This window comes from Asterias amurensis, chromosome 2, assembly GCF_032118995.1.
Source record: "Asterias amurensis chromosome 2, ASM3211899v1".
NCBI classification, from domain to species: Eukaryota; Metazoa; Echinodermata; class Asteroidea; order Forcipulatida; family Asteriidae; genus Asterias; species Asterias amurensis.
In genome coordinates this window covers 20,089,034-20,116,441 of record NC_092649.1, presented here as the reverse complement: position 1 = coordinate 20,116,441, position 27,408 = coordinate 20,089,034, and the positions used below count along the sequence as shown (strand labels likewise).

The following is a 27,408-nucleotide window of genomic DNA, read 5'->3' as shown; positions in this document are numbered from 1 at the left end:
GATGCTAGGAGGTTTACAATTTGATGACTAGGTTATTTAGGACTGCATATTATAGTCATAAACGCTTTTATAGAACGTTGACAGCAAATTGGCGAGTGTAAACATTGTTTTATTGCGAACCGAAAGGGGTCAAAGAAACGTGACTTCTGAGAAGCTTTCCATTACGTCATCAAAGTCCGCTTCCGTGATGATACTGTTTTCAACTGGTTACATATGAGATGCCTATTTGTTTACGCTTAGCAGGAGAGGGTACCAATCACATCTTGATATGAATTATTCATAACATTTTAGAGGTCAAGAAAACGTCACGCGCTACTTGCTTGTGTACATATGTACATGACCCAAACCGTACAGCAGACATGTGTACGTGTGATATGTGTGTGAGAGTGACATGTGTACGTACGAATACATTGTTAACTAATTATTATAAACGTAAACCAGACAGAAGTTGACAACAAAACTCCACTCATCGGTCACTAATTGATTGCTTGTTCGTTAGAAGTGTGATTGAAAGGTAAGTACAATGATGAAGTAACATTGACAGTCCAGGGTGGTTCTGATTTTTGTAAAGCTATCATTTTTAGGTTGTTTCAAGAAAATAAAGTGAAAAGGTATTGAAGGAAGCCAGCCGAGGCCGTGGCAAAGGGGAGTCTACTATTTGTAAACAAACATTCAGCAGACAACACGTCAAGGGGGAAATTGTCAAGGATCCGTACACAACTCCCATCAATGGCGACGAGCCAAGTCTGCAAATACTCAGGGCACCCACTCAGAACAGTAATAACATTACTCTACATTTAGTAATAGATTAGTATACTGTACGTACTAATCAGTAGGCCCCTATCTGAATGAAGTGAAAATACAAATAATGTGTCAGTCAGAATGTAGGGGATTGTAGCCTGTAGGTTAGCATTATTAATATTAGTTGTTTTTTAGGCATGATCACTGCTAATTGTTTTGTTTATTTGTTTGGATTTGGAAATAAAGTGAAATGAATTGAATTGAATTGAGGTAATTCTTCCTCATCCACACTTCTAAGTTCTAGAAACTATATAAAAGGCTCCCTAAAAAATAAAAGCCTTAGTTTCTTAGAGGTTAACCTCATCTATAATAAATAAACAAATTATAGGCCCCTAAAAATATAATTGTATTAAAAAGTAGGTAGACCTAGCGGGCTAGCCTCAAGCTCAACAAGGTCAAGGTTGTGATGGCTGAAGCAATGCAGTATGGAGATTTCTTCTACCTCTATCCATGGCCGGAGTATTGTGTAAAGTTGGCCCATATACACTATGTATAGATCCGATAACGTAACCCTTCTCTGCTGACGCCTTCACCCGATATTAGCTTGTTTTTGGGGTGTGTATTCACTTCAGTGTATAGTGTTATACTACACAAACCAAAAGTATCCATAGCTTTTTTAGTCCAGTTGTATGCACCATACGGTTGTTTCCAATGGAGCAATTTGTTTATTAAATACTGGACATCATCATAACAGAATTTATTCTGGTCCTTACATGTAGGTGTTTAAACAGGCAGAGTCAAGGGAGAATGCTGATCAAGGCAAACCTTTGGGTTAAAGGAACACATTGCCTTGGATCGGTCGAGTTGGTCTTTGAAAAGCGTTCTGTAACCGTTTGTTGTAAAATGTATATGGTTAGAAAGATATTGTAAAAGTAGAATACAATGATCTACACAAATATGCCTCGAAACTGCGTGGTTTTCTTTTTACCCTGTCGACTAACACGGTCGGCCATTTATGGGAGTCAAAATTTTGACTCCCATAAATGGCCGACCGTGATAGTTCGCGACGTAAAAGGAAAACCGTGCAATTTCGAGTGATACTTGTGTGGATCATTATATTCTACTTTTAAAACATCTTTCTAACCATATGCATTTCATAACAAACGGTTATAACGCTTTTAATAGACCAACTCGTCCGATCCAAGGCAACGTGTTCCTTTAAGGTTCCAACTCAAAAGTCCAAACAAACAGCGCGCGCACCATATTCCTGTTTTTACCATGCAGCCTGCACTTTACTTGGAAGAAGATGAAGAAACATGAAAAGAAACGGCTAAATGCAAACTGATTTTAAAGTACAGTAGCCAACCAAATGGTTTATGGAAGGTCGACCCTACATTTAGCACTAGTTTAGCCATGCTACTGTAGCAGGGGCATTTTCTCTTAAATATAGCCTTTTGAAAAGGCTGAATTAGAAATTGACTGAGTCAATTCTTGAGTTGAAAACGTGAATCCAGAAACCTACACCTTTTTGGATACTATCAAAAAGATATAGCAAATAGTATAGAAATGTCATCTGATAGTGCCCTCTTTTTAATCATCTTTCTTCAGCCCATGTTAATTTACCGTATTGAGGACACAACAGTGGGAAAAATAGCCCATGACACCAAATGTGTAGTGTTTTGTGTACATGTAGGCCTACATGTACACATCAGGTCTTGAATTTGTCTCACACTTGTTTACATCTTTTACATACCCTCTGACCTGTTCCTTCCCTCCAACCTCCATACCCCTGGTCATTGCCATGAATTGGTTGGTGCCCTTAAAATACTCTGACAGTAGAGATTTAAAATGTCCTGATGATAGGGTGCCCGCCTTTACCATGGAGAAAATGCCTTGGTGCCCTTGCTCTTTCACAAACGAAGCATACAGGCTTTACAATACATTGTACAGTATGGTAGGCCTACTGGCATTGTGCCAGCAGACATCTTTGAGGGTGGATACTGTTTCATAAACTGTAGAAATCCATGGGATGCCTACGAGACTTAAATTACAGTTGACTGTTTGCATGCTGTACCTTGCAATGTGCTATGCAACTTGGTATAGTATTTGTGGTTCTTTCTCGGTTACTGCTCTTTTTATGGGTTATATCTTGGTACTTTCATCAACACGTAGTTATAGAATAATAACAATATGCAGTGTGGGAATATTGAGGAGGCCTCCTTGATAATTATTGGGGGTCAGGGTCAAATGCAGCTGTTTCCGTTGGTAAGTGTACTGAGAAAAAATATGAGGTGACAATCGGCCCATTAAACTTGGCTGCATTGTACACTGGATCGGTCAAAGGTACTTGGATCTGCAACAGACCATGCTACAGTACCGTGAATACAAGGTCATGAATACCAGGAACATTTTGTATAAAGGATCTGGCCTCCCAGTCCCTTGGTATTGAATATATTGAAGGTAAGGTTATACATGTATTGGTTTCTGTCAAAATAATACTGACTAGCGGGATGCCGCGCTTCGCGCGGCACCCCGCTAGGATATAAAAATCCTTTACACAAATATTTCGAAATGTGGGTGAGGGTGTTATACGCCTCTCTCAATATTTATGCATGGCGTCATAATTCTAACCCAAAATGAAGCTATTTCGCACGTCCACCACTACTTGCAGTGGCTGTACCCACCTCGTTTTGGGTTAGACAACGTACCTTATTCATCTAGAAACTATAAGGCTCCCCCGTGATCCTTATAGGGGTCTAATATGTTGGGCCTCCCTAACGTTACACGTTTTTCAAATCAGCGTTGATAGGTGAAACTGACCGTTAGCCAGCAATAACTAAAGTTTCTTTTGTACTACACTACCAAAACTTTCTCCACACACTCGATATACATTCATAATGCTTGCATTTCCTTTTTAAAAAACATCGTCAAAAATGACATTTTTACGTCCCACGATACATAGCGTTGCTACAGCACTATAAGTAAAGCGTGTTTTTGGAACATGCTGTGTGCCACAAATCTAATTTATCTACTGTTTTTTTCGGGGGGGGGGGGTGGGGGTGGTAAGAGCGTAGGCCTCTTTTTAGTTTATTCTCATCTGAATTGGTCTTGTAAACTTTCTGGTCAATAGGCTGCATGTATAACGGGAGCACTTAACGTGAACGTCAAAAAAGTGTTTTGCAGGCAGAGATGCCAAGTCCAGAGGCTAGCTATGTGTGAGATTTTTCAAAGCTCAACCCCCATCCCCCCGGAAAAAAAATTGCCAGTTTAAGAAGGCCTTTTTAAATCGCCGCCCAACCTTTTTTTTTATTTTTTTTTTTATAAATAAATAAAACAATGTGAAATTTAATTGTGGACAAAAAGTGTTTCAAAATGCATCAAAAGCCTCCTCAGAATAATTAAAACTCACTTGAGGTACACACAGGAGATGTTGATGGTTAATGTGGAGGTTCGATTGTGTCAGATTATATCCTTCCAAACTTGAAAAAAATAGACTAAAAATGGTGTCCAAAATCAATCGCTCACTTCTTCTGCCTGTTGTGTCTTCGCTAGTGGAGCGCATTTCAACGAATTTGCTAAAAGAATCGGAACAAACTTGTGCGCAATAAGCGTTTTGCGCTCTGCCGAATTTGAGCTGAACCTACTGGATGAGCAAACGCGTGCGCAATCTGCAATTTTGCGCTCTGTTTGTACAAATTTTGTACAAAAAATGTCGTTAATTTTGTTTCCCGATCTCGCCCCAATAATGGTTGATGTGCGTGTGAGCGTGAGACAGAGCCCAAGTGCGTGAGTCTCACGCCTAATGTGTGAGACTTGGCAGGTCTGGTTTTTGTTTTATTGTCACTTTGGGCTTATTGCATCTCGCGAAATTTGAACGACAAACGACACAATTTCTGACCGCGTTCATGTTCACGCTGCTCTAGGAACAAACCTCCATACATCCCATATCTCTGGAACCCTATAACACAAACTAAATAAAAACGATAAACTCGTCCCCACTCCTTAATTTTCTCTAACTTATTTCACTTTCAGAAAGCATGTCAAGTCATGTTTAGGGTTTGTTACGTCCAGTTTGGGTCAATAGACAAACTCCTAAAAATGTACCCCATTCAGCCGCACGAGGTCTCTTTTGTTAATATTATCTCCATCAGTAACCAACCCGACGGGCCGATGACTAAATTAATCTTCATAATGGATTTGGCAAAATGTACATTCTGAGACCTGACCGACACACTGCTCTAACCAATTTTGTGAATGGACTTATTCAAAAGGAAACTTAATGTCGTTTTGCTAAACAACTTTGACCAAATGCAAAGCAAAGTCCTTTTTTTTACAGCTTCAAAACAGCCTTTGACTTGGTGTATAAGTTTCACCATAGAGTAAGGAATGGTTTCACAATTCTACCGCCATGGTTAAACTCTGAAACTGCAACATTATACCTCCATGAACAGACCGTATTCTAAAACGGTATTCATGTACCCATTTGAGTTTACTGGCAAAAGGTCCAAGGTCGCCACCCACTGTCAACCTAAAGTGGTCCCACGGCGACCTTCTTCACCAAGCAACAGGTGGCCTGTCTCAAACCAGACAACACACCACTCACAATACACTGACCAGAATGGCTCTTTGTGTAAGGCCCCCCACCCCCAAAATGTTATTAATTGTAAAGTTCCCTTAGACACCTTCCAACCTATAGCCGGCCCTACCCAATGTTTCCAAATTATTAAGCTTCCATTTGATCCCATCCTTGTTCATCATGATAATTCTCATGCCGTTTGGAAGTGAATGCTTTTTTATAAATATTCTACATTTAATCTTTTCAACAAATGAGTCACCCGCAGAAGCATTTCTAGGAAGTCTGATAACAACGTCGACCAGTGGTTGACACATGGTCACCTGCGAAACATCAATCTACGGTACTTAATCCATTCAATGCAAATTCGGTCAAATTCGTGAGATTGGTTTCGGATTTGTCCTGGCACCCAGCCTCTTCGACCCTTTCGACCCTGCGCGGCAATGAATGAACCAATCCGGAGAACCATGCTTAGTACAACACGAAAGTAACCTGACCAAAAAGGGCGGATCGAATGGCGGGTGGGCGTTCAAGGGGCAATGAATGAACCAATCCGGAGCACCATCTGCGAAACACTGTCCAATGAGTCGCCTGTCAGAAAGATTTCTAGGAAGTCTGGTAACAACATCGACCAGTGGTTGACGCACGGTCGCCGCCCAAACTTCCTCCAATCACATGACTTGTAAGTGCGAGTTTGGATCCGGGTTTTGCAGACTTGCAACCCGACGTCTAAAACCACACAAACGTATTGAATTCCACACAAACAACCGTGTTGGATTCCACAAGGATGCCATACCACTGGACCTTCTAATTTTCAATCCAAGATGGCGCAGGTTACGCTTTTAATAGTATAGATTTATAAGCACTGATACAATAAAAGTCTCTGTGAATGATCAAGCTGTTCAGTGTCTAGTATGTAGCTTACCTGTTGAGAAAACAGCAACAAACTGTCTGTTTTCTTTTATTAAGAACGTTTAAGGCAGTGGACACTATTGGTTATTACTCAAAATAATTATTATCATAAAACCTTACTTGGTAACGAGTATTGGGGAGAGGTTGATAGTATAAAACATCGTGAGAAACAGCTCCCTCTGAAGTGACGTAGTTTTTGAGAAAAGTAATTTTCCACGAATTTGATTTCAAGACCTCAGATTTAGAATTTGAGGTCTCGAAATCAAGCATATGAAAGCAGTAAAGCACACAACTTCGTGCGACAAGGGTGGTTTTTTCTTTCATTTATATCTCGCAACTTCGACGACCGATTGAGCTCAACTTTTCACAGGTTTGTTATTTTATGCATGTGTTGAGATACACCAACTGTGAAGACTAGTCTTTGACAATTACCAATAGTGTCCAGTGTCTTTAAAGCGAAATGACACCAGGAACCAAATGCATCACTGGCCGGAGCATTTCACAAGTGGACACCAACCCTTAGAAATCTGAGAAATTATTCATGCATGAATTGTTACTCATACGTGTTTCAATTGTTCCGGGGTGTACAAATATCCAAATCATATTAACTCAAAGGGAATCCTTTCCCAAAACCATCATAAGTGCAGTGCTTCTCATCAAGTAAGTTTTTATGATAGTTCTTAAATTCAATCTTTGACCCAATCTTAAGTTTAGATTGTTGTGAGTAAATGGATGCCTAAGCACAGATATTGTTTTTCAATAGACATTTTGTAGCTGATTTTCTTCAGTATTGGTCATTTTTTGGATACGTAAGTGCCAGGGTCAGTTTATGGTACCATGTTTGATCATGATCATCATGGAGGTAGAAATAGATGTATGTAGACCCTACAGGCAGGTCCATGATCCTTGGCAGTGATTTAAACAATACATGTAGATGTTTACACTACGAGGCTCAACTTTTACTCTGGCCCGAGGTCAGTGATTTCAGTTTTGATCCAGTAAACTCAAGACTTCGATTTGACAAGTATGGTTGTCTGTTTTTTGGCGAGCTGCTTTAGCAGTATGCAAGCCTATGTAATACCGATTTTGTCCGTCCGTCTGTCCGTCTGTCCGATCGTCCGGCCGTCCGCACTCAGTGGAAATGTTAAAAATTTTGGTTTAAGTTTCAGTCTTTGAGTTGAGTTGTTTTTGGTATGTACAAGCCCAAGTGAGATTGTTATACTTGTCAGTAATTTTTTTGTAGTTTTTAGCTATGTTTTCCAATAATGTTGAAGTTTTTGAATAAGAAAATGTTAAAGTTTTTGGAATAAAAAAACCGTTTAAGTTTTTGGAATACAAAAAATGTTTAAGTTTTTTTTTCAGGCTCAAAGTCAAACATTGACATCTGGATTTTAAGAAACAAACTCAAACATGTCAAACTTAAATTTAAAAGTTTTGAAATAATTTGTTTAAACAAAAATCAATCTCTCTGTCACTGGTTCCAGTTGAATGAGCTGAAACAATGAAAAACATAAAATGATCATAACTCCTGATTGCAACGATGTACTGACTTGAAACTTAAGTCAAACATTGCTTCTGTCGTAAAGATACATATAAAAAGATAAAATTCAAAGAGTGCATCAATGGTTCCAGTTGAATGAGCTGAAACAATGAAAACCTTAAATGGTCATAACTTCTTATTGCAACGAAGTACTGATTTGAAACTTAATACATTGCTTCTGTCGTATAGATACATATGAAAAGATAAAATTCAAAGAGTGCATCAATGGTTCCAGTTCTTTATTGCAATGATGTACAGATTTAAAACTTCAATCAAATATTGCTGCTTACATGTAGATAATATGAAAAGATGAAAACCTTAAATGGTCTTAACTTCATACTTGTCAATGTCTCTACCCCTGTGACCATCAGTTGATCAAATGATTGGTTTTTCTGTCAGTCATTGGTTCTATCTGGTGATTGGCAGCTCGCCATGGCAGCTTCGCTGTCTAGTTTTTCTTTTCAATTTAACATTTTTGTTTTAAAAGAATGAAGTTCAAATGTTGAATTTGATTCTCACAAATAATTTTCAATCAGTGCTGAGTACCAGTCATAAAACAAAAGAGACAAATCTTCTCTTAGTGAAAAATAGATGATAAAACTGTGTGTTTTCATTTTTATTCTAGTCACTTTGGTTTTTGATTCTATAATGAAATAAAATCTTGTGGATACCTCGCGCCCCCCCCCCCCAAATTACGAACAAAACATTGTACACAGGCTTGTTGCAGTAATTATTTGCAAACTAAATGTTCCTGCACCTTATCAATGTGTACTTTGTCTCTTACTTGCATATATGACATTTGACAACCAACACTATGACCTAAAGGTTTGTGTGTTTTAGCCAGGCAAAAGTAAAAATTCTGAACAGGTAGGCCTACATTACAGCCTGATGTATACAGTAATGTGCTATTACTTCTTAAATCGAACTGTATTTAAGTACATGTAGATAAGTTCAGCAGGTTGGTTGTGTTTTGTGTTTTCTTATAAATTGTCTTTTTGTATGTTTCTTTTGGCAAACTGCGTTTAAAACGAGACTGAGTCTGAAGTTGCAGACAAGAAAAATAAACAGTTTTTTGTCTGGCGACATTAAAGGCAGGATCACATTTTAGTCAATGCTTCAGAGCAAGGCAAAGTGATAAAGAAAGGTTAAAAGTTACACATGAAAGTTTTAGCTGAATACAGTGTTGTAGCAAAAACTGTCCCAACATGTTTTTAAGAATGTCAAATCCATCCATCCGCATCTCTGGCAACACAAGCACGGACACCAACCCGCAGACACCTGAGAAACGATCCACACAAAAAATGTGTCTCAGATTCAATCTTTTTTGGTCGAAAATGTACACGAAAACCACACAACTTTAAAGAGAATCCTTTCTCAAAACTGTTAAAAATACTGTCAACAGTGACAGTAGAAAGTACCCTCCTCTAAAAGAATGTTTACTTCCTGCTTTTGTTTTGCTTAATTTTTTTACGATTTGTTCTTTGTTTTTGGTGCTATTGCCCTGGTTTATAATAGTCTTTAAGGACACCAGCACCATAGTGCTTAAAAATGTAGTATTAAGCGCGGTATAATATTATTATTATTATTAAAAGTTAGTTTTTAATGTCATTTATGTTATAGTAATTACGATACCATCTTAAAGATAGTGGACACTATTGGTAATTGTCAAAATGACCAGTCTTCCCACTTGGTGTATCTCAACATTTACGTGAAATAAGAAACCTGTGAAAATTTTAGCTCAATCGGTCGTCGAAGTTGCGAGATAATAATGAAAGAAAAAACACCCTTGTCACTCGAAGTTGTGTGCTTTCAGATGCTTGATTTTGAGACCTCAAATTCTAAACTTGAGGTCTCAAAATCAAATTCGTTGAAAATTACTTCTTTCTCAAAAACTACGTCACTTCAGAGGGAGCCGTTTCTCACAGTGTTTTATACTATCAACCTCTCCCCATTACTCGTTACCAAGTGAGATTTTATGCTAATAATTATTTTGAGTAATTACCAATAGTGTCATGAGTGTCCACTGCCTTTAAAACAACTGCAACTTTGTACCAATGTAATTTGTTTTCGGTGGTGGATAATTTTGAAGCTGATTTCTTGAAATTATTTACTCATAAACCCCTGAAATATTTATGTACACAGTTTGACAAGATAAATGTGGATCCTTAACCTATGGACAAGTGCCCAGATATCGTGGTCACCCATACAGCACACTGATCCCATCTACATGGGTCACCAGTAACACCCAAGTATTAGTAGTGTCCACATTTTGACCTTGTTGTACTGTTATTCAGCAAAGGCATCATGTGATGAGGGAATATGACCTATGGTCATGATTAAAATTAATCACTTCATAAACTCGGGTACTGTGTACAATGTACAAGCAATGGGGTGTTTGTACAACATGGATGTAAGGCCTAACAAGTATGTTGGTAATAATTTAAACACCACACTGTGACAGTAGACACCAGGTTTAGTTTCATATGTAGTCCTGCTGACAGTTGGACAAGGTACATGTACATTGTAAATATTATCAAATGAAGTACATGTATTTCAAGGGTCTCAATGATTGCATGGCAAGAGGAGGCAGGGGGCACTTACTGATACAAATTTGAACTCCATGTTTTTTTTTTTTAACATTCATGTGTCCAGCTTGACATTGGTTACAATGTACAGTAAACAATAAACAGCATGCCAATTAATTGCACTGATACTTATTATACCACCTAATAGTGGCTTCATAGCATGCATCTGCACTCAGTGATGCTCAATGCGCTTTAAAGGCAGTGGACACTATTGGTAATTACTCAAAATAATTATTAGCATTAAACCTCACTTGGTAAAGAGTAATGGGGAGAGGTTGGCAGTATAAAACATTGTGAGAAACGGCTCCCTCTGAAGTGGAGTAGTTTTCGAGATAGAAGTAATTTTCCACAAATTTGATTTCTAGACCTCGAGTTTAGAACTTGAGGTCTCGAAATCAACCATCTAAACGCACACAACTTTGTGTGACTAGGGTGTTTTCTTCTTTCATTAATATCTCGCAACTTTGATGACCGATTGAGCTCAAATCTTTACAGGTTAGTTATTTTATGCATATGTTGAGATACATGTACACCAACTGTGAAGGCTAGTCTTTGACAATTACCAATAGTGTCCACTGCCTTTAACATACAGTATTTCCTGTAAGGTACATACTGTACGTATCTATTTATGTGGGACCATGTGGGACTAGGTTTGAATTATGAGATCTACTCATTTTACATAGCATCATGTAACATGGTTTCCCTGGTACATGTACATTGGACCTTAGAGCATTGGACTGACCTCTCCTTTTTACTCTGGTTTTAACTGAAAACAACAAAAGGAAATCAGGGGTCATCGGAGTGTACTTCTCGATGACAAAGTTGTTCTAAAAGTTTATGACATGTTTTGTGCACTCCTGTCTGTTGACCTATTTTTCTACTGCATTATTTTGTATGCAGGAAATGATGTGGATTACTGAGCGAATCAAGCGAAGCTGCTTTGTCATTCTGCTGCTGATGGTATGCTTTTGTCGGAGAGTTTTAAGTACAGGTAATAATATGATGAATCCCTTTCTGAGTATCAGGGATGTGATTGGGAATTGAGACTACAACGATAGTAAACATGTTTACAAATCTGTGTTTTTGTTGTAACTTATTTTTTGCAATTCTGCATCTACAGTTACACTTGTATCAACACAGTCTTGAAGCACAAGTTATGTAAAGCAAGTAATAACAATGGAAATAGTTCTCAAACATCAGCATTTTAACTTGAGGAAGTAATTTCAATGATTCTCACAACCAACCCATGAATGTCGTGTGGTGTGGATATGATGCTGCAGAATATGCAGACTGTGAAATCAATCAAGATTTGGTCACAGATTATTATTTATAACATACGTGTACATATTTGAAATATTTCCACTTCAAATACATCCAGCTCTGGAGTTCTCTTGTTACAAAGAAAACGTTTAATAAAATAATCAAACAACTATGATGTGATCAATCATTGTCAGTACAGGCCTGAAATTTCATTGCAAAAGTCTATTAGAAATTTCCGAAGGGGCACACAGATTAAGACATGGGGCAACAGAGGCCATGGCCTCCGTTTCTTCTGTGTCATTCCGGGACTGTAAATATGTTGAGACTATTTCCCCATAGGACTCAGACTCTGTGTACTTTCTCATTCCATTAATAGCAAAGCCAGCTTAATTTTATTTTTGCAGTGTTTTATCAAATTAATCCCTCAAGCTAATCCGTTGGTTTACAAACAATGTTTGGCAGTGTGCCAAGACAATAAACTCACTGAACCAGTTCTCCTTAATCCGATTCACAGTTAAAAAATAAGTCAAGCTGCCAAGATGGACACCACGCTGTCATGTTACTATGCCAGGTTTTGTAGTTGTATAAATACCGCAGCATGCTATGATGGTTGCCATGACATGTTTGTCAGCTTGGTCTAAAACAAATCTACTCATATTGCCAGTCTATGGGTCAAAGTTCATTGCTACTGTATGACCTCTAGGTCATCTTAGTTTTCCCACTTTGTGTGTCAACAATGTCTCTAGGGAGAGCAGGGTCCGCCTTAACTTTTTCAGTGACTTGCCAGCAGGAACGTTTAGTCTGTCAGCTTCACCGATCCATCCTTTGTATTGAAGAGATGCTTTTTATTTTGATAATCCATATAACAAATCTGAGAAATGTAGGTGACAGGAACACTTCTCAGATTCTATTTTTAGGAAGAAAAACTCATTTTCCAAACCGAATTACTTCAAATGAACTGATTCGTAAAATGCTTATTTAATTCTGCTGTTTGTCTTACTGAGGTAGTTTATATATCGCCATTAATTTTCAAAGTGAATTATTTGTAGAATGCTAATACACTGTCAAAGCTTAACTTCTAACCGAGTAAGTTTTTATCACTACTAATTTTAGGAGCGATTACCAATAATCATAAACAGCTAGACAACTAAAATAACTGGATCTATTATTGTAGCTACGTCGCCGGCGCAATGTTTTGTTTTGCAATTTCATTGAATAATAATAATGCGCCAAAGGATACAAGGCACTACTGGAAGAAAAAAGGAAAACAAGACAGTTGGCCTATAAAGATGAAAACTGAAGTTAGTGTGTGCAGTATACATGTACATGTATGTACTTTGTGCTGGCACATACGTTTCAGTTACTGAGCAGTCCACCTTAGGGTGAAGTTGTGTCATGCTTCCAGGTCAGCCCTTGATTGAGTTACTTCACACTAACCACTACTGGGAACACTTCACGGGTATTGGTTTTTCAGATGATACTCTTGATTCTTTCTGTAATGGACTAGAGCATCCACAATGTTTAATACTTTACAAATAAATCTACTGTATCCTGAGATGCAAATCTCGTGTGGATTTGAATATCGTGATTTTTTTCTGTGTATTTCTAATTAATTTACACTGGCGTGCAATTTCATGGAGGACATGGCCTCTTTTGCCCCTGGTCTTGGCCTTGATGCCCCTTCAAAAGTTTCTCGTCGTCTTTTAGATTTTCCAACTTCAGCTCTTTGACAGAAAACAAGATCTTTCATTTTTATGCCAATGATCGACTTTGAAGCTGGTTCAGCTGATACTATTTACACCATTGAGTGTCATGAAAATTACAGAACAAAACCTTATTCAACTAGTCTGCCAATGCCAGAAAATTCAACATGTGGTACACGTAATACATGTAGGTTTACAAACAAATTAAAGCACCACATTGTAGTGGTGTACGACATTGTTGGTGTAATATAATAACAACCTGGTACATTTGTGAAGGTCTCTACTTTATGTATGGCTTTGTTCATTCTTAAGAGCTTTTGTGCTTTGTCAGTGTAAAGTATGCATTATGGGTCACTGGATTACAATGCCAATAGACATTTACATGTAGGCCTACGTGCAAATGTACGTACATCTAATAACATCGAGCACTAATACACTTAAACAGGAATTTAACGAGAGGTAGTCTTATTAATATTAATATGATACCTTTAAAGTTTCCTCTGATATAATGTCTGATGTTGTAATTGCATTACAGATCGTAGTGTGAAAGTTAGTTGCCTGTTTAAAGTGCATCCTTTCAGAGTACATTGAAGTGTATAATATACTAAAAACTTGTTTTATTATTTTTGATTGTAGAATTCAACCCTTACAGGTTACAATGTTATACCTCCAAAGATGTTGGTATATCAGTTCAAGTACTACACACAGTACATGTAGGTCAGGCTTGATTTAATGATGTTTCTTGTAATGAAACAAAGGATGCCTCAAGTTATATTAACTTATCTAGATAGCTGTAGCTCACAAACCTGAGGAAACCGGTTAATAATGGTGCTTGCCTGTAAATTTAAACCTGATTGAAACACCAGAGTTAACCCCTACTCTTCCACCAAAAAGTGTTCTGGGTTCTTTTACTGTGCACTGCCAATCCTACCAACAGCTTCATGTCCTACATGACATGTACATGTACAATGTATGGTACATGCATCTTGCTCAAGGACACACTAAGAAGTGCCATGACCATGACTCAAACCCACACTCTACTGATCAGAAACACCAGAGAAAGTCCAGTACTCTTTAGCCATTCACCCCATCAGGCCACATGAAACATATTCATCAAGCATTTATCCCATAATTTGATTTCTTTATCCAGAATGCAACATTACAATTCACATCAATTCCACAAACCCAGAGGGTGTTCTCTCATCACCCTCATTCCCTGGCTCCTATGACAAGCTTCCTGAGGGGTACACCTGCTGGCTCAACTTGGTCCCCGATGACCCTACTAGACATCTACAGATCACATTTGAGGATTTTCATCTGAGTGGTTCACTGATGACATCATGTGACTCTGGGGAAATAGATACACTAACGGTAAGTTGAAACAGACCCATTTGTCAAACCTTTTTATTTATAAAACATGTATAGGCCTTGAATCTTGAAGGGGCACAGCAAATTCCCTTCGGTAAGGGGCATGTCTATGAGGAAATTGTATAGGAATCTTGCACAAGGGAACTACAGCAAAAACACAGGGCACCACAGCACTTGCTATGGGGCAGTGGGTTATTACGAGACTGGAATAGGAATACATTAACTTATTTTCTTTTAGTTGATGGAATTGAACAAGCCATACGTGCACCTCATCTTACGAGGGCAAGGCCATTTTCATTTTGCAATTGGGCACTTCCATTACAAAATCTCAAAGTTAATGCTCAAGTTTTCAAGGGGCACCGTCCAAGGTAATTTGCTAAGCAGTATTTTCTGCTAAACAGTATTTTCTGCTAAACAGCTTTATGAAGTTGGACCTAGTTGGGACTGACTCAGTATGTTTCAACTAGCATTGTTGTAAGTCAAAAAGCCAGCACCATGATCACACTCCGGCACTCTGGGCACTGCAGAAAATAGCACACTGGAAAATGGTACGTGTTGTTTTTGTTGGTTTCCTAGTGAGCAAGATTTTTCTGTGTTATGCAATTTGGTGTGTGCTTGAACATCTTTATTGTTCAAATTGGACTAAGGTTTCTCAAAAATGCAAACTGTAACCACACTAATGTGTACCATATCATATTTGTTTTTCTTTACAGATAAGTTCACCATCAAGAACATGGGTAAACTGTGGTTGTCAACGACCACATGTTTTAGATCTAACGGGCCAAGAGATTCGATTTGAACTTCTTGTGCAGGCAGCTCGGACCAGCGACGCATCCTCCAGGTTTTATGGAGCTAAATACAAGTATCTAACACTAGCAGAGTATATGGAGCTTAGAGATGTCTATTTCTGTAAGTATAACAGCTCATTCAGATCACTGAGTCGTGTAAACTGTTGACTTGAAATCAAAGTTAAAGTCTGATACTTCACAGAATTGATAGGAATTGCCTGCATGCCCCTGGCGATCGCCTCAATGCCCCCATGCCCCTGGTTTTTGTATTTGTATTCATTTAACCTCCATGCCTCAGTGCCACTGCCTATTGCTTCAACGCACCTGCTCATAAACTCAATGCCCAGCTGCTCATTGCATCCGTACCCCTGGTCATTGCCTCCATACCCCTGGGTCATTGCTTCAATGCCTTTGTGCCCCTGATTAATGCCTGAATGCTCCTTAACTTGTATCAGTACAACTTTAAATTTCTCTCATAGAAGTTCTCACCAGAAACGATGTCACAATAAAAGTTAAAACAATTAGCAAAACCAAAGGTGCAGTAGCTCTTCTATAAAATGTATTTAGTCTCTACCGAGTACCAAGACATTTGGATGAGTCTGTATTTTGTTTCCCAGTGTTAAATTACACTATCCACCATATCACTCCTCGTTGAAAGGAGCTTGGATTACAACTTAAACATCATCTGACCCAATGTTAAACTTCTCTGTTCTTATCTAACAGATTCCGATTCCACCAAACTGGACGTTGGGAACGGCTACAAACTCTCCGAGTGGCCGGCTAATGCCCTTCCCACCTTCTTCAACAGTGAATTCATCGATGTGTTGTATTACATTGAAGCTGCCCCTGGAATGAAGATTAGTGTGGCGGCCGATTGTAAGTTTATCAGCTGTTTGTGTTGCTGAGGATCAGCTTGCACTTCAATGTGTGCTAATTTGGGTGCTCATTGCCTTGTTTGGACACTCGAGTCCACAGAATCCTCAGGCAATAAATTAAGTTCCTACTGGGGAGTCACTCTGCCCCCTTAACATCAATAGAAAATTACTGAGCATTCTAAAGTTACCGATGAATTAAATAATTAATTCTAGAATGAAAAGATGAAATGTTCAATTTTATATCAGTGTGAAAGACCTGCTTGAACGAGAAGGGCAACAAATTATCTTTGCAGAAATTCTATTAAAGTGTGTTCTTTGGTGCTTTTTAGAAAGATTGTTGTTGGTGTACAAATATCAAAATTACAAGAAATGAAAAACAAACAAGTTTAAATAGCATTCTTCTTAACAACTTGTTTGCAGAGTTGTTTACAGCTGTTATTTATATGGATCTAGAAAGGGAAGAGTTTGATTTCATCATTTACTGCACTACTTTTTCCTGTTTGTTAACATCTAGTGTGTATTTTTGTCTGTGGCTAGTTGTGACTAACAGAGTTGTTACAAGTGTTGTAGTAATCCGAGATGGCATCACCTCGCAAGCAGCTGCTCTCTATGAGGGCTCACTAGATACTAAGGTATCAGTCATCTCTAGTCAGGAGTCTATGTACATCCGATGGTATGGACTCATACAAGACTCAAGGGTAACACTCAGGATTGAAGTCACTGCCTTCAGGGACCCTGGTAAGATACTTTCATCTTATTATTCTTACATAAATAAGAATAACTTTTGGGGTTGAACAAAGAATTGACTAGAGTGGGAGTCGAACCAACGACCCATGTTGGCAGTGTCCCTATGTTTGTTCGGGGGTGGGGGTGTCAGTTTATATTGATATAAATAATAATAGTAATACTTTTAGTGGCTTCTTATATAGCGCTCATATCTGTCACTCAGTGATGCTCAAGGCACTTCAACATTCAGTATTTCCTGCAAGGTACACATATGTGTGTGGGACTACATTTGAATTATGAAACGTACTCCTTTACATAGCACCATGTAATGGTTGCTCTGGCGCAATATGCAGCCAATTAAACCAAGAAAACTTGGGCGGACCCCTTCTCTTTCGATAAGTCCACTGGGTTCTTTTACGTGCATTACACATCACACGGGACAACAGCTTTACGTCCCATCCAAAGGACGAGGCATCGTGGTTAAATGTCTTGCTGAAGGACACATGTGTCATGAATGGGACTCGAACCCGCACTCTGCTGATCAGAAACTGTCTGACCATTCAACATGTTCAATGTCATCTACTGTGGTATTGGATGGTAGATGCACTATGCCAATCCGTGTGAATGTAAAGTGCATATAGTCAACCCTCCCACTGTCTGACCATTTAATATCATCCTCTGTGGTACTGGATGATAGATAATGTTCAAGCCTGCAATTTGATATCGTGTGGTGAATGCCTCACAGGTACACAGTACATAGTCAACCCTCCTATTGTCTTACCATTCAATATCATCTAACAATGTCGTACTTTTGGGGCACTATTTAAGAGAGTTCAAGCAAGGTTACTGGGGGGGGGCTATGGTTATACCACTGCCCATGATGTGAATTTTATAAAATTGGAATACTTAATACTGTTCTGTTTTCTTTTAACTCTTCAGTTTCAGCAAATAACTGTGGAAGCTCAGACTATTTTTACTGCACTAATCACCGATGTATAAAGACATCACTAACATGCGACTCCATTGACAACTGTGGCGATGGCTCGGATGAAACTATGGACAGCCCAGAGGACATATGTCATGGTACGTCAAATTTTTAAACTTTACCTACAACAATTAGACCAATTATGAAATCACTCCACGGCAATGAAGTTAATAAGTATTCCTTGATCCTACTAAGTAGGCTAGCCCCGAAGATAGTCCTAACTTAGGACTAGTCCTAGGAGTTATTAAAAACTTAAGGCGAGTCCTAATGAGGCTGGTCCTAATAAGACTTCTAATAAGACTAGTCCTAACTCTTTGTGAAATCCACCCTGGGCCTATTCCCTGCTTAGCAAGTATTAGCAGGATATCAGCTTAAGCAGCTGTATGAAATTGGGCTCTGATGGCATTCTCTGTATCTTAATATTAGGTGACAATAACTGCAACAGTTCACCGTGTCTGAATGGTGGAACCTGCTCCCCTGTGACCAAACCGTCGTGTCTTTGCCCAGGTGGATACTGGGGTGACATCTGTGAATTTGGTAAGATGACAAGAATGATGCTTAACAAATAAACTGAAGCCTGATTCATGCGAATGCAATACAAATCCCAACTAATAGTTCGCAACTAATAGTTCGCAACTAATAATTCGCAACAGTTGAAATGTGCTCACCTCCGTCGAAACATTCGCTGCGAAAACAGCCCTGTGATATCAAAACTCGCTTCGTATTTGCATTCCCAGGAAGTATGAACCGGGCTTTTGCAAGAGGTGATGTTTGAAGCTCTGCATGGTGTGGATCATAAGAAAAACTAATGATAGTAAACTTGCGGGTACATGTACAACCATGTACATACAACTGTATTGGGAGAAGTGTTGGCTCTGAGAAGAGCTGGTGTGGTCTCGACATTTCAAACAGTGTACTCTGCTCGTCTTAAGCCTTTTCAGTATATAATGAAGGGTTTTAAGTAATAATAGGCATCTCTTATATTGCGCCTTTACCAGAGGGCATCTCAATGCAATTATTATTTTTACTACACTGCGGAGCTATGTTAAAACTTTAAGACCTATTTATGTACATGTAGCACCATGTTACATACAAGGTGCTGTGGTGCAATCTTCAGCCAACCATCCCAGAAACACCTGGGCGAACCCAGTTTTTGCATGTTTTTAGCAATAAGTGTACTGGGTTCTTTTACACCTACATGTACTTGTACACATGTATTACACAACAGCTGAACACACGGGAGTCACGGCTTTACAGGTCGATTGTGCACTGTTTACATACATGTACATGTAGATTGATTCATTACACAATTTCAGGCCTGATACTTCACGGTGGCAACGAAGGCGATTGCCTCCATGCCCTGTGGTCATTGCCTTGATGCCCTTGAAATGCTCTAGTAGAAGTACACAATTTTCTCATAGGGTGCCCTTTACAAAGGAGAAAATGCCTTGGTGCACTTGCCCTGTCAAAAACGAAGCACACAGTCATGTGATTTCATATTGCAGACATTCAAAATTATGTTGATGATCTCCATCAGGCAATTCTGATTGTGAATCAGCACCCTGTAAAAATGGAGCATCGTGCCAGCCGTATTCAACTGGGCCTGGTGTACACTGTGTATGTCTCAGTGGTTTCTACGGACAATACTGCGAAACATGTAAGTTAGATTTTAAAAAACACTTTCTGGCTCGAAAAAGTTTTAGCACAAAGTGTCTTGCTCAGGAAAGAAAGATGAGTAAAAATATTTGGCTTATCAGCTATGAATATTAGTTATGCTTTAATGTATTCCCACCTTGCAAAGTTTCAAATCCTCAATATTAATCGAGTTCATTAGATTTACCTAGCTACTTCATTCTACATAAACTAACACATATATATAATTGTTGGACATTACTCAACATTTCCTATGTGGTGGCTTCGGTTACAGCTTCAGCTGTTGCGAAGGATGCCCTACAAGTGTATATCTCAATGCATGATGAGGCAGTGATCCAGGCGGATCCAGCCATAGCCATAGCTGGCAATTTGGACACGGGCGTTTAGAAGATGTCTGAAACAAATTAACCCTGCTAAGTTATAGAAGAGTTTGCGGTAACACCATGTAATGACTATCTCTAAATGAGTTAGGGTAGTTCTGAAAAAAAAAACGTTGGTTTAACTCGACGTTTCGATCAGTATGCTCTGATCGTCTTCTGGAGCATGCTGGACTCTGATGCTGCATGACTCAAAACGTCGAGTTTAACCAACGGTTCTTTTCAGAACCACACCAACTCATTTAGAGATAGTCATTACATGGTGTTACCGCAAACTCTTCTATATCTTATTTCCACCATGCAAAGTTTCAAATCCTACCCTGCTAAGTTACTACATGTGCAAACATATTTCGATCACTTAATCTGCTTAACTTACTCAAAATGTGAACGATGTCACATCAGTTACTGTGATCTGTTTCAACATTTTGCTGCAAAAAAGATACTAAATTACAATCTGAGAAGTGTTTCATATGAAACGATTCTCATATTAAGAAGTCTTTTGAATCCCTTTCTTTATTAAAACCACATTTCTTGGAAGGGAATCTTTCTTCAAAATGTCATACATTATATCAAATACGTTTGTATCGTCTACAATTTTTGGAGTTATTACAAAAACTAAACCCTCTCTACTTGATCAAGCAAGTCATTTTACCAAAAATTGGACCCTACCCATGAAATATGCTAAATCCATTAACGCATGTTATGTGCACTAAATAAGCAGACGCACAATCGCGTCTGCCTCACGCAGCTGTTAACCACACACATAACGGTGCAATGTTCCTTCCTTTTGCCAAACAAAATCGTAGTATGTATGTGCAAAGTGCAATTGACTTATTATTTCAAGTGTCTACTATTAAAATCACTATCCGAAATGCCTTATTTTGAGAGTTCCTAACTAACCGTAGAAAGACTGAAATTGTACATATAATGTAGCAACCCCGCTTTGTGTATTCTCTGCTTCGTTCAGACATGTCTAGTGGCTGCAAGACGCATGATGAGTGCTTGAATGATGGAACATGTGTGGATGGAAGTTGTTTCTGTAAAGAGAATTACTACGGAAATCACTGTGAATATTATGGTATGTTTCAGATCAAGTCTGCTTTGCAACAACCATAGCCTTTTTTGTATAGATAGAGGGTTATTTCATTCATAAACTGGTCCAAATTGTATAATGAGCTGCATACAGCAGAATTACATGTTTGCTGTAATAAAAGCTTTGAAGTGTGTGATTCTATTAGGTTGTAAGTTTAGAGTTCTGCGGTAAGCAGTGCAATAAAGTTTGGTGCTGTTGGTTTGTGAGGTGGAAAATGTGTTAACCATATCCCTTTGAAATAGGAAGCTCAGTAGGGAGATATAAGTTGCTGCGTTTCTTTCTGGGTCATGAAACATTTCATTTCATTTGAAAATGTGATATTACATGTAGTGGCCCATTACGGGTTAAGTTTAAGGGTATTAAGGTTAAAGGTAGGTTTTGTCACCGTAAAGCTGACTTACAGGCAAAAATATCAAGAAAGATACAATTAAAGTCACATGATTCAAATATCTTCCAATAGAATCCTTTCCCCAAATAAAGTACTTAGTACTATCAACAGCTGCAGCGCTTCTAACTTAGGGAAGTTTTTTCTAGTCGCAGATTTTTGGAGTACAGGCCTTGAATTTTGCACTTCTGTGGGTGCCGTTGGTTATTTTGAGGCCTTGGAGAATTTTGCAAGCTAGACTTGTTTAAATAGGTGCCACACTCTCAGTAGTCACAAAGATAACACAATAATATGACAACCATTCACAGATATTAATTCGCTGAACGATGATAATGTTCGAGGCAATGCTGAAGGTAAGGCCAGAGAAATTCCGCAATGATCAATAAATTATTCAACACCATTGGTTTACCAATTCTAGGATCTGTACATCTTTGGTACTTAGACACCGAATCCCTCCCTTTGCAATTCTAGAGTTGTGTCTTACCAAAACACAAAAGAGAAACCAGAAGGTCTCCTAAAGACTGGGGCGATTGACAAGGAATGATGTGTACAAAGTCAAAGGGAAGATGCATGTAAGATGTTAAGTACATGGACAAAGGAAAAACATTACATTTCTCAACAGGGATGCATAATTGAAAATGTGTTTCCTATGTTACTTACACACACACACACACAGAAAAGGTTTTGCTCATGCACCTTAAAACATTTTTGTGACCAAAGATGTACATTTCCTGTAGTTTATAGTTTGCGGTATGATTTTTCTTACTAACTGAAGAAAGTTAGACTAGTTAATTGATGAGTGTACAAGTCGTGTCATGTCTAGTGTTGTCAGAAAAGAAGTGTGGGTTTAAATCCTGGTCATGACACTCTTGGCCTTAACCATAATTGCTTTCGTAAACAAATTGGGAAGGTATTCTGCTCTACCAGCTAGGTTCCTAGTGGATGATACCCATGCCTACATTCTTATGGCCTGTGAGGGGGTAACCCTGTTTCACCCCAAAGAGTATGAGGCAACATATCCCTGGTGGCAGTTGATTTGGGTTGAAAGCCTAAATTAGAATAAGGGTAGACCTCACAGTGGTGGTAATACCTTGTGGTGGTGGGCAACTTCTCAAAGAAAATCATTAACAAACTTTTCTGTTTTGCTGAACTTAATTTGTTTGCTAGACTTAGACTTTCCCAGAAACCTGACGGAATTTCAAAACTTTGAATTAAAACCCTTAACTTCCTTGTGAGCATTTTTGTGTAATCTTTCTGTGAGCTACTAAAATCCTTCAGAAGTTTTTAAGGGAACTAAAAAAAACCACAAGACCAATGGTGACTTTTGCTGTACAGTCCCTGAAACCTGTTAAACATCGGACCAAGCTTTTGGTAATTCTTTATCTCCGTCTTAAACTTTCTGTAGAATTTATCCAACTGCACTGTCTTGAGCTAACCAAACCTTCCCACAAAAAAAAGAACACAGGATAAGTTTTGTATTGCCTCCTGCTTAGCGCATAAACAGCAACAGGCTCAGCGCATGAAACGGCAGTTGTCTTTTTTGTTGTTGTATTATTTAATCATAGAATGATGCTTAACTGAGTAGTACGTGTATAGTACACGTACTACAGGATAAAAACACAACAAAGGTTCCTTCCTGTTTGAACAGAATTCTAAAATGAAAATGGGTTTTATAGATACATGTAGTTTGGATCCATTAACAATGTTACACTCGACCAAATAACTTTGACACGCTGAATTACTTGTATCTGGTTCTAAACATGGCTCCTCTTTCCATGCCTGCGTTTTCAACTGTGTCTAGTCCACGTAAGTCGGTTCTTATTTAAGCATGATTTTTTCTGTGTTGTCACATTGGCAATGTTAATGACTGTTTTTACTTCTTGCTGTTTATTTATTGCTGTTTATTTCTTGTTGGGGCCTCAGTCCTATTTGTACTAATTCAAGCTTTAATCCAAACCAACCCAACAGCATTAATTTTGGACGAGGATGTACACATGTACTGTATATTATCAGTAGTAATCAAGGTATCAGTTGCAACAATTCTCAAAGCTCGCTATTTAGGGGCAATATTTGATTCCAGCTAAAACAATCTCCTACAGGATTGGTAGAGCTGATAAAATAATTGCAGACGAGTTTTACATGAAATAACAAACATGTGAAAATCTGTGTGATTAAGGAAATTAGTGAGAAACCATGCACAACTTGCGACATGGAAACCCATTGTCAGCAGTTGTAACCAGCAGAACCAGCTTTTTTAGTGTGACACTGTTTTATGGTTTGCAGATAGTTTTCTTGAACATGACTTCATTTCATAGGGAAATATTTCACTGGAAAAAAAATCAAGTACGAACTTCATAGTCAGTAAGCTGCCAGACTTAAATTAAACAATAGCGATTTTTATCCTTTAACAATCCCGTAAAGATTTTGAGCCCGGCTTAAAGTACGACATACATGTAAGCAACTCCATTTTCAACTTGGCATTATCGTTCGTTTCTTGTAGATAACACCACCTCTAATACGGACTACACAGACCTCCAGCATACTAGTATTATGATCGGAGCATTCGTTGGTGCTGTGTGTCTTCTCTCTATCTGTTGGCTGATTGCAATGGCACGCAAACGCCAATACGACGAACCCAACCCAAGGATTCAAAGAATAGTCAGTGTACATAGTAGAGGTAAGTTGTGTAATACTAATAAATAATTTATAGAGCACTCATATCCAATGCTCATGGGGCTTCAGCATTCAGTATCAGGCCTGATACTTAACCGAGGCATCAAAGGCGAGTGCCTCCCATGCCCCCCCCCCCCCTTTGCCTTATTGCCCTAAACAGTAGAAATTCCTCATAGGGTGCCCTTTACCAAGGAGGAAAATGTCTTGGTGCACTTGCCCTTTCAAAAACTAAGTACATGTATACATGCCTGTGGGGTATGAGAACTATTTGTTTACTTATCACCATGTAATGGATTACAAGGTGCTGTTGCGCAATATGCACCCAATCAAACTAGAAACACTGGGGAGAACCCCTTCTCTTCACCAGAAGTGCACTGGGTACTTTTACTTGTATTACACAACACACAGGACCTACGGCTTTAAGTCCCAACCAAAGAACCTGGGGAAAGTATAAAGAGTTTTAGACACTTTGGTGTATGGTAAGACCGATAAATATGAATTCTTGTACTAAAGATCGTCTGATGACACTGCTGGAACCCAACTTTTATTCTATGGTTACCCAAATTTGATACCAACCCTTTATAAATTGATTCTCGTTGTAGATGAAAGAGGCATGCGGCCCTCTGTAACTGCAACGGGAGCGATTGATCTCCCACCGACGTATTCCGACTGTGTTAACGAAACAGGAACGCCAAAGGTGGGCAAACGAGGCGATGTTCATACAATAACGGAAGAAAGTTTGGACGACACGGATGGAGATGTATTCACGGCAGACGATGAAGGACCACCTCTGAGTCCACCACCGGCATATGAATCAGTCGCATTGAGTGAAGAAGAAGAGGATGGTATTTCTTTTCAAGTGACGGGCTCCGCTTTACCGGATGTAGTCAATCAAGATAGAGTACCACAGCGGCTGACATCCAATCATCTCGACACGGAGGTCTGACACAAGTAAGAAGTTGTTTATATTTGTGTACCAGAATTGTGTGCTGAAAACCGTTGTTGTATACGCCCGTGTTTTGTAAGCATCCAGCCTTTGACATTCGTGTTTTATTACATTTGAAATAATGCTGTTTATTTAAAACTATTCTATATTTTGAATCAGATGATGATGATTTACTTAGAATTACTGAAATTGTGAATAAAAGCAGCGCTTTGGTTTCCTTAGTGATCTTTAGAGTTTGGTGAAAGTACATGGTTGGTTTTTATAACAAATCAAGGATCAAGAACATGCTTTTGGTTTAACCTTTCACAATAAGAAAAACTAAATTCACATTTTGATAGATTTTGTTTAATCAGCCGAGAGAACAGATTATACTTGTACATAAAAATCAAAGCCAAATATCCTTTTTGTACCAAATTTGAATTTGTTCTCCGAAAGATCTAGAATAGTAAACAGGGCCAAAATCATTCCCTTTTGATGTGGAGGGAACTAGGGGTCGATTTCTCAGAGATAGTCCTAACTTAGGACTAGTCCTAGGACACTTAAGGAGACACTTAAGGCTGGTCCTATTACAAGACACAGATTAGTCTTAACTCTTTGTGAAATCCTCCCTAGAGCTGTACAGTTGTCTTTTACAGCGCCCCCTTGTGGCTTCATTCAGCAATGGCAGGTTGTTTTGAACAATTCCTTTAAGTATCCTTCATTGTGTTGGAAATAGTTATGTCACTTAAGCTTCATGGAATGTTGTAAATAAACTATTTTTGTATTGGATTGATTAACTTGGATAATTTTCTTGTAATTTTCAATGTGTGTTTTTCTTCTTATGTACTTGTGGATTTAAAGGTTTTTTGTTTTCTTTCTATACATGTAGTCCACTGTGGGAAAGTACACCATAGTGACATTGAACCTGTGGTTCAACTTCAAGCTATTGTATCTTTCTTTATAACATTGCCTATAAATCAGCATTACGTTGCCAAACACCAATCCATGACCCTACCTTTAAAAGCATTGGACACTATTGGTAAATATTCAAAATAACTGTTGGCATAAAAACTTAATTGGTATAACAAGCAATGGAGAGACTGCTGATAGTATTACATTGTGAGAAAAGGCTCCATCTGAAGAACATAGTTTTTGACAAAGAGATAATTTCTCACTCAAATATTTAAAGACTTCAGGCCTTGAGCCCTTTTGAGGCATCTGAAATCACACAATTTTGTGCAACAAGGGTGTTTTTCCTTTCATTATTCTCTTGCATCTTAATCAATCAATCAACCAATCAGTTTATTTCCACAGTATCAAAATCTTAGATACCCAATGGAGTCAAATTTTACACAAATTTGTTATTTCATGAATATGTTTGGATACACGAAGTACAAATACTGGTCTTTTACAATTACCAAAGGTGTCCAGAGCCGTTAATATAGGAGGGACACATTCCTAACTTTTTCCTGACCACATCACCTGTCTGAATAATGACGTACTTAAATGTATCCAACTGCCTCTTGCTACTCGGCAAGCTCTGTGGTCTAGTTGGTATGACTTTGCTCTAGAATTGCTAAGGTCCAAGGTTCGAATCCCACCCGAGTAATATGCTTGTGATTTGTTCACAGATCTCGGGAAAGTACTGAGTTTACAGTGCTAACACACATCGGTGTATGGGTAAAACTAAAACGAATAGTCTTAATCCCGATGCAAATTTAACATGTGTATCCAACTTGGTTTACATACATCCTATATTGAGCTTGAGGAATGCTTAGATCCGGGTTGATCGAACCCAGCAACTTGCAGGTGTTTCAGGGAGTTTTTTTTCTTTTGAGCAGAGAATGTCACATTGCAGGATGAACTGACCAGTTAAGTCAGGAACTGACTATGTGGAAAGCCTGTAGGAAGGTTTACCCGGAATCGTATAGGAAGCCCTAGGCATTTGTGATATATGAGGAAATCTTAACCATTTCCTGAATTTCTGTTTAAAAGAGAAAGGTACTGCAGTAACAGAGCTTTTTTTTTTAAATTTTTTACGGAATTCAAGTTTGCCACTCAGGGCCCTGTGGGAGACCACAATGTTTGTGAACAGGTTACCCTGATAAAAGATAAGAAATAAAGAAATAAATTGTAAAAAAAAAGGTTCAACTTCGAGAGTCAAGGGTTGGTAATACCGCTATTCTTCAACATTCACAGCCAGAGTAATTATTTTTGAATATAAACACAAGCTTTCAATCACAGTG

At 38.5% G+C, this 27,408-nt stretch overlaps 1 protein-coding gene across 7 annotated transcripts; it reads left to right on the top strand.

Moving 5' to 3' along the window:
- Positions 1-362: 362 nt before the first annotated feature.
- LOC139954050 (uncharacterized) lies at positions 363-27,187 on the top strand. 7 transcript variants are annotated; one of them, XM_071953716.1, is made up of 13 exons: positions 364-514; positions 11,252-11,342; positions 14,465-14,685; positions 15,396-15,591; positions 16,194-16,346; positions 16,883-17,083; positions 18,011-18,154; positions 18,483-18,593; positions 19,594-19,713; positions 21,054-21,164; positions 21,873-21,917; positions 24,065-24,241; positions 24,840-27,187. In XM_071953716.1, the coding sequence occupies exons 2-13, from the start codon at positions 11,255-11,257 to the stop codon at positions 25,181-25,183; spliced, it is 1,911 nt and encodes a 636-aa protein (XP_071809817.1). In that variant the 5' UTR covers positions 364-514; positions 11,252-11,254; the 3' UTR covers positions 25,184-27,187. The 7 variants fall into 7 exon arrangements, with proteins under 7 accessions (XP_071809833.1, XP_071809817.1, XP_071809826.1 ...); XM_071953732.1 differs by lacking the exon at positions 19,594-19,713 and having other exon boundaries at positions 363-514; XM_071953725.1 differs by lacking the exon at positions 21,054-21,164.
- The last annotated feature ends 221 nt before the right edge of the window (positions 27,188-27,408 follow it).

Coding starts and splice junctions, on each gene's coding strand:
- LOC139954050 (XM_071953716.1), top strand. CDS start 11,255: ATGATGTGGATTACTGAGCGAATCAAGCGAAGCTGCTTTGTCATTCTG. Junction 11,343..14,464: donor TCGGAGAGTTTTAAGTACAG/GTAATAATATGA, acceptor TTCTTTATCCAG/AATGCAACATTACAATTCAC. Junction 16,347..16,882: donor GATTAGTGTGGCGGCCGATT/GTAAGTTTATCA, acceptor GTCTGTGGCTAG/TTGTGACTAACAGAGTTGTT.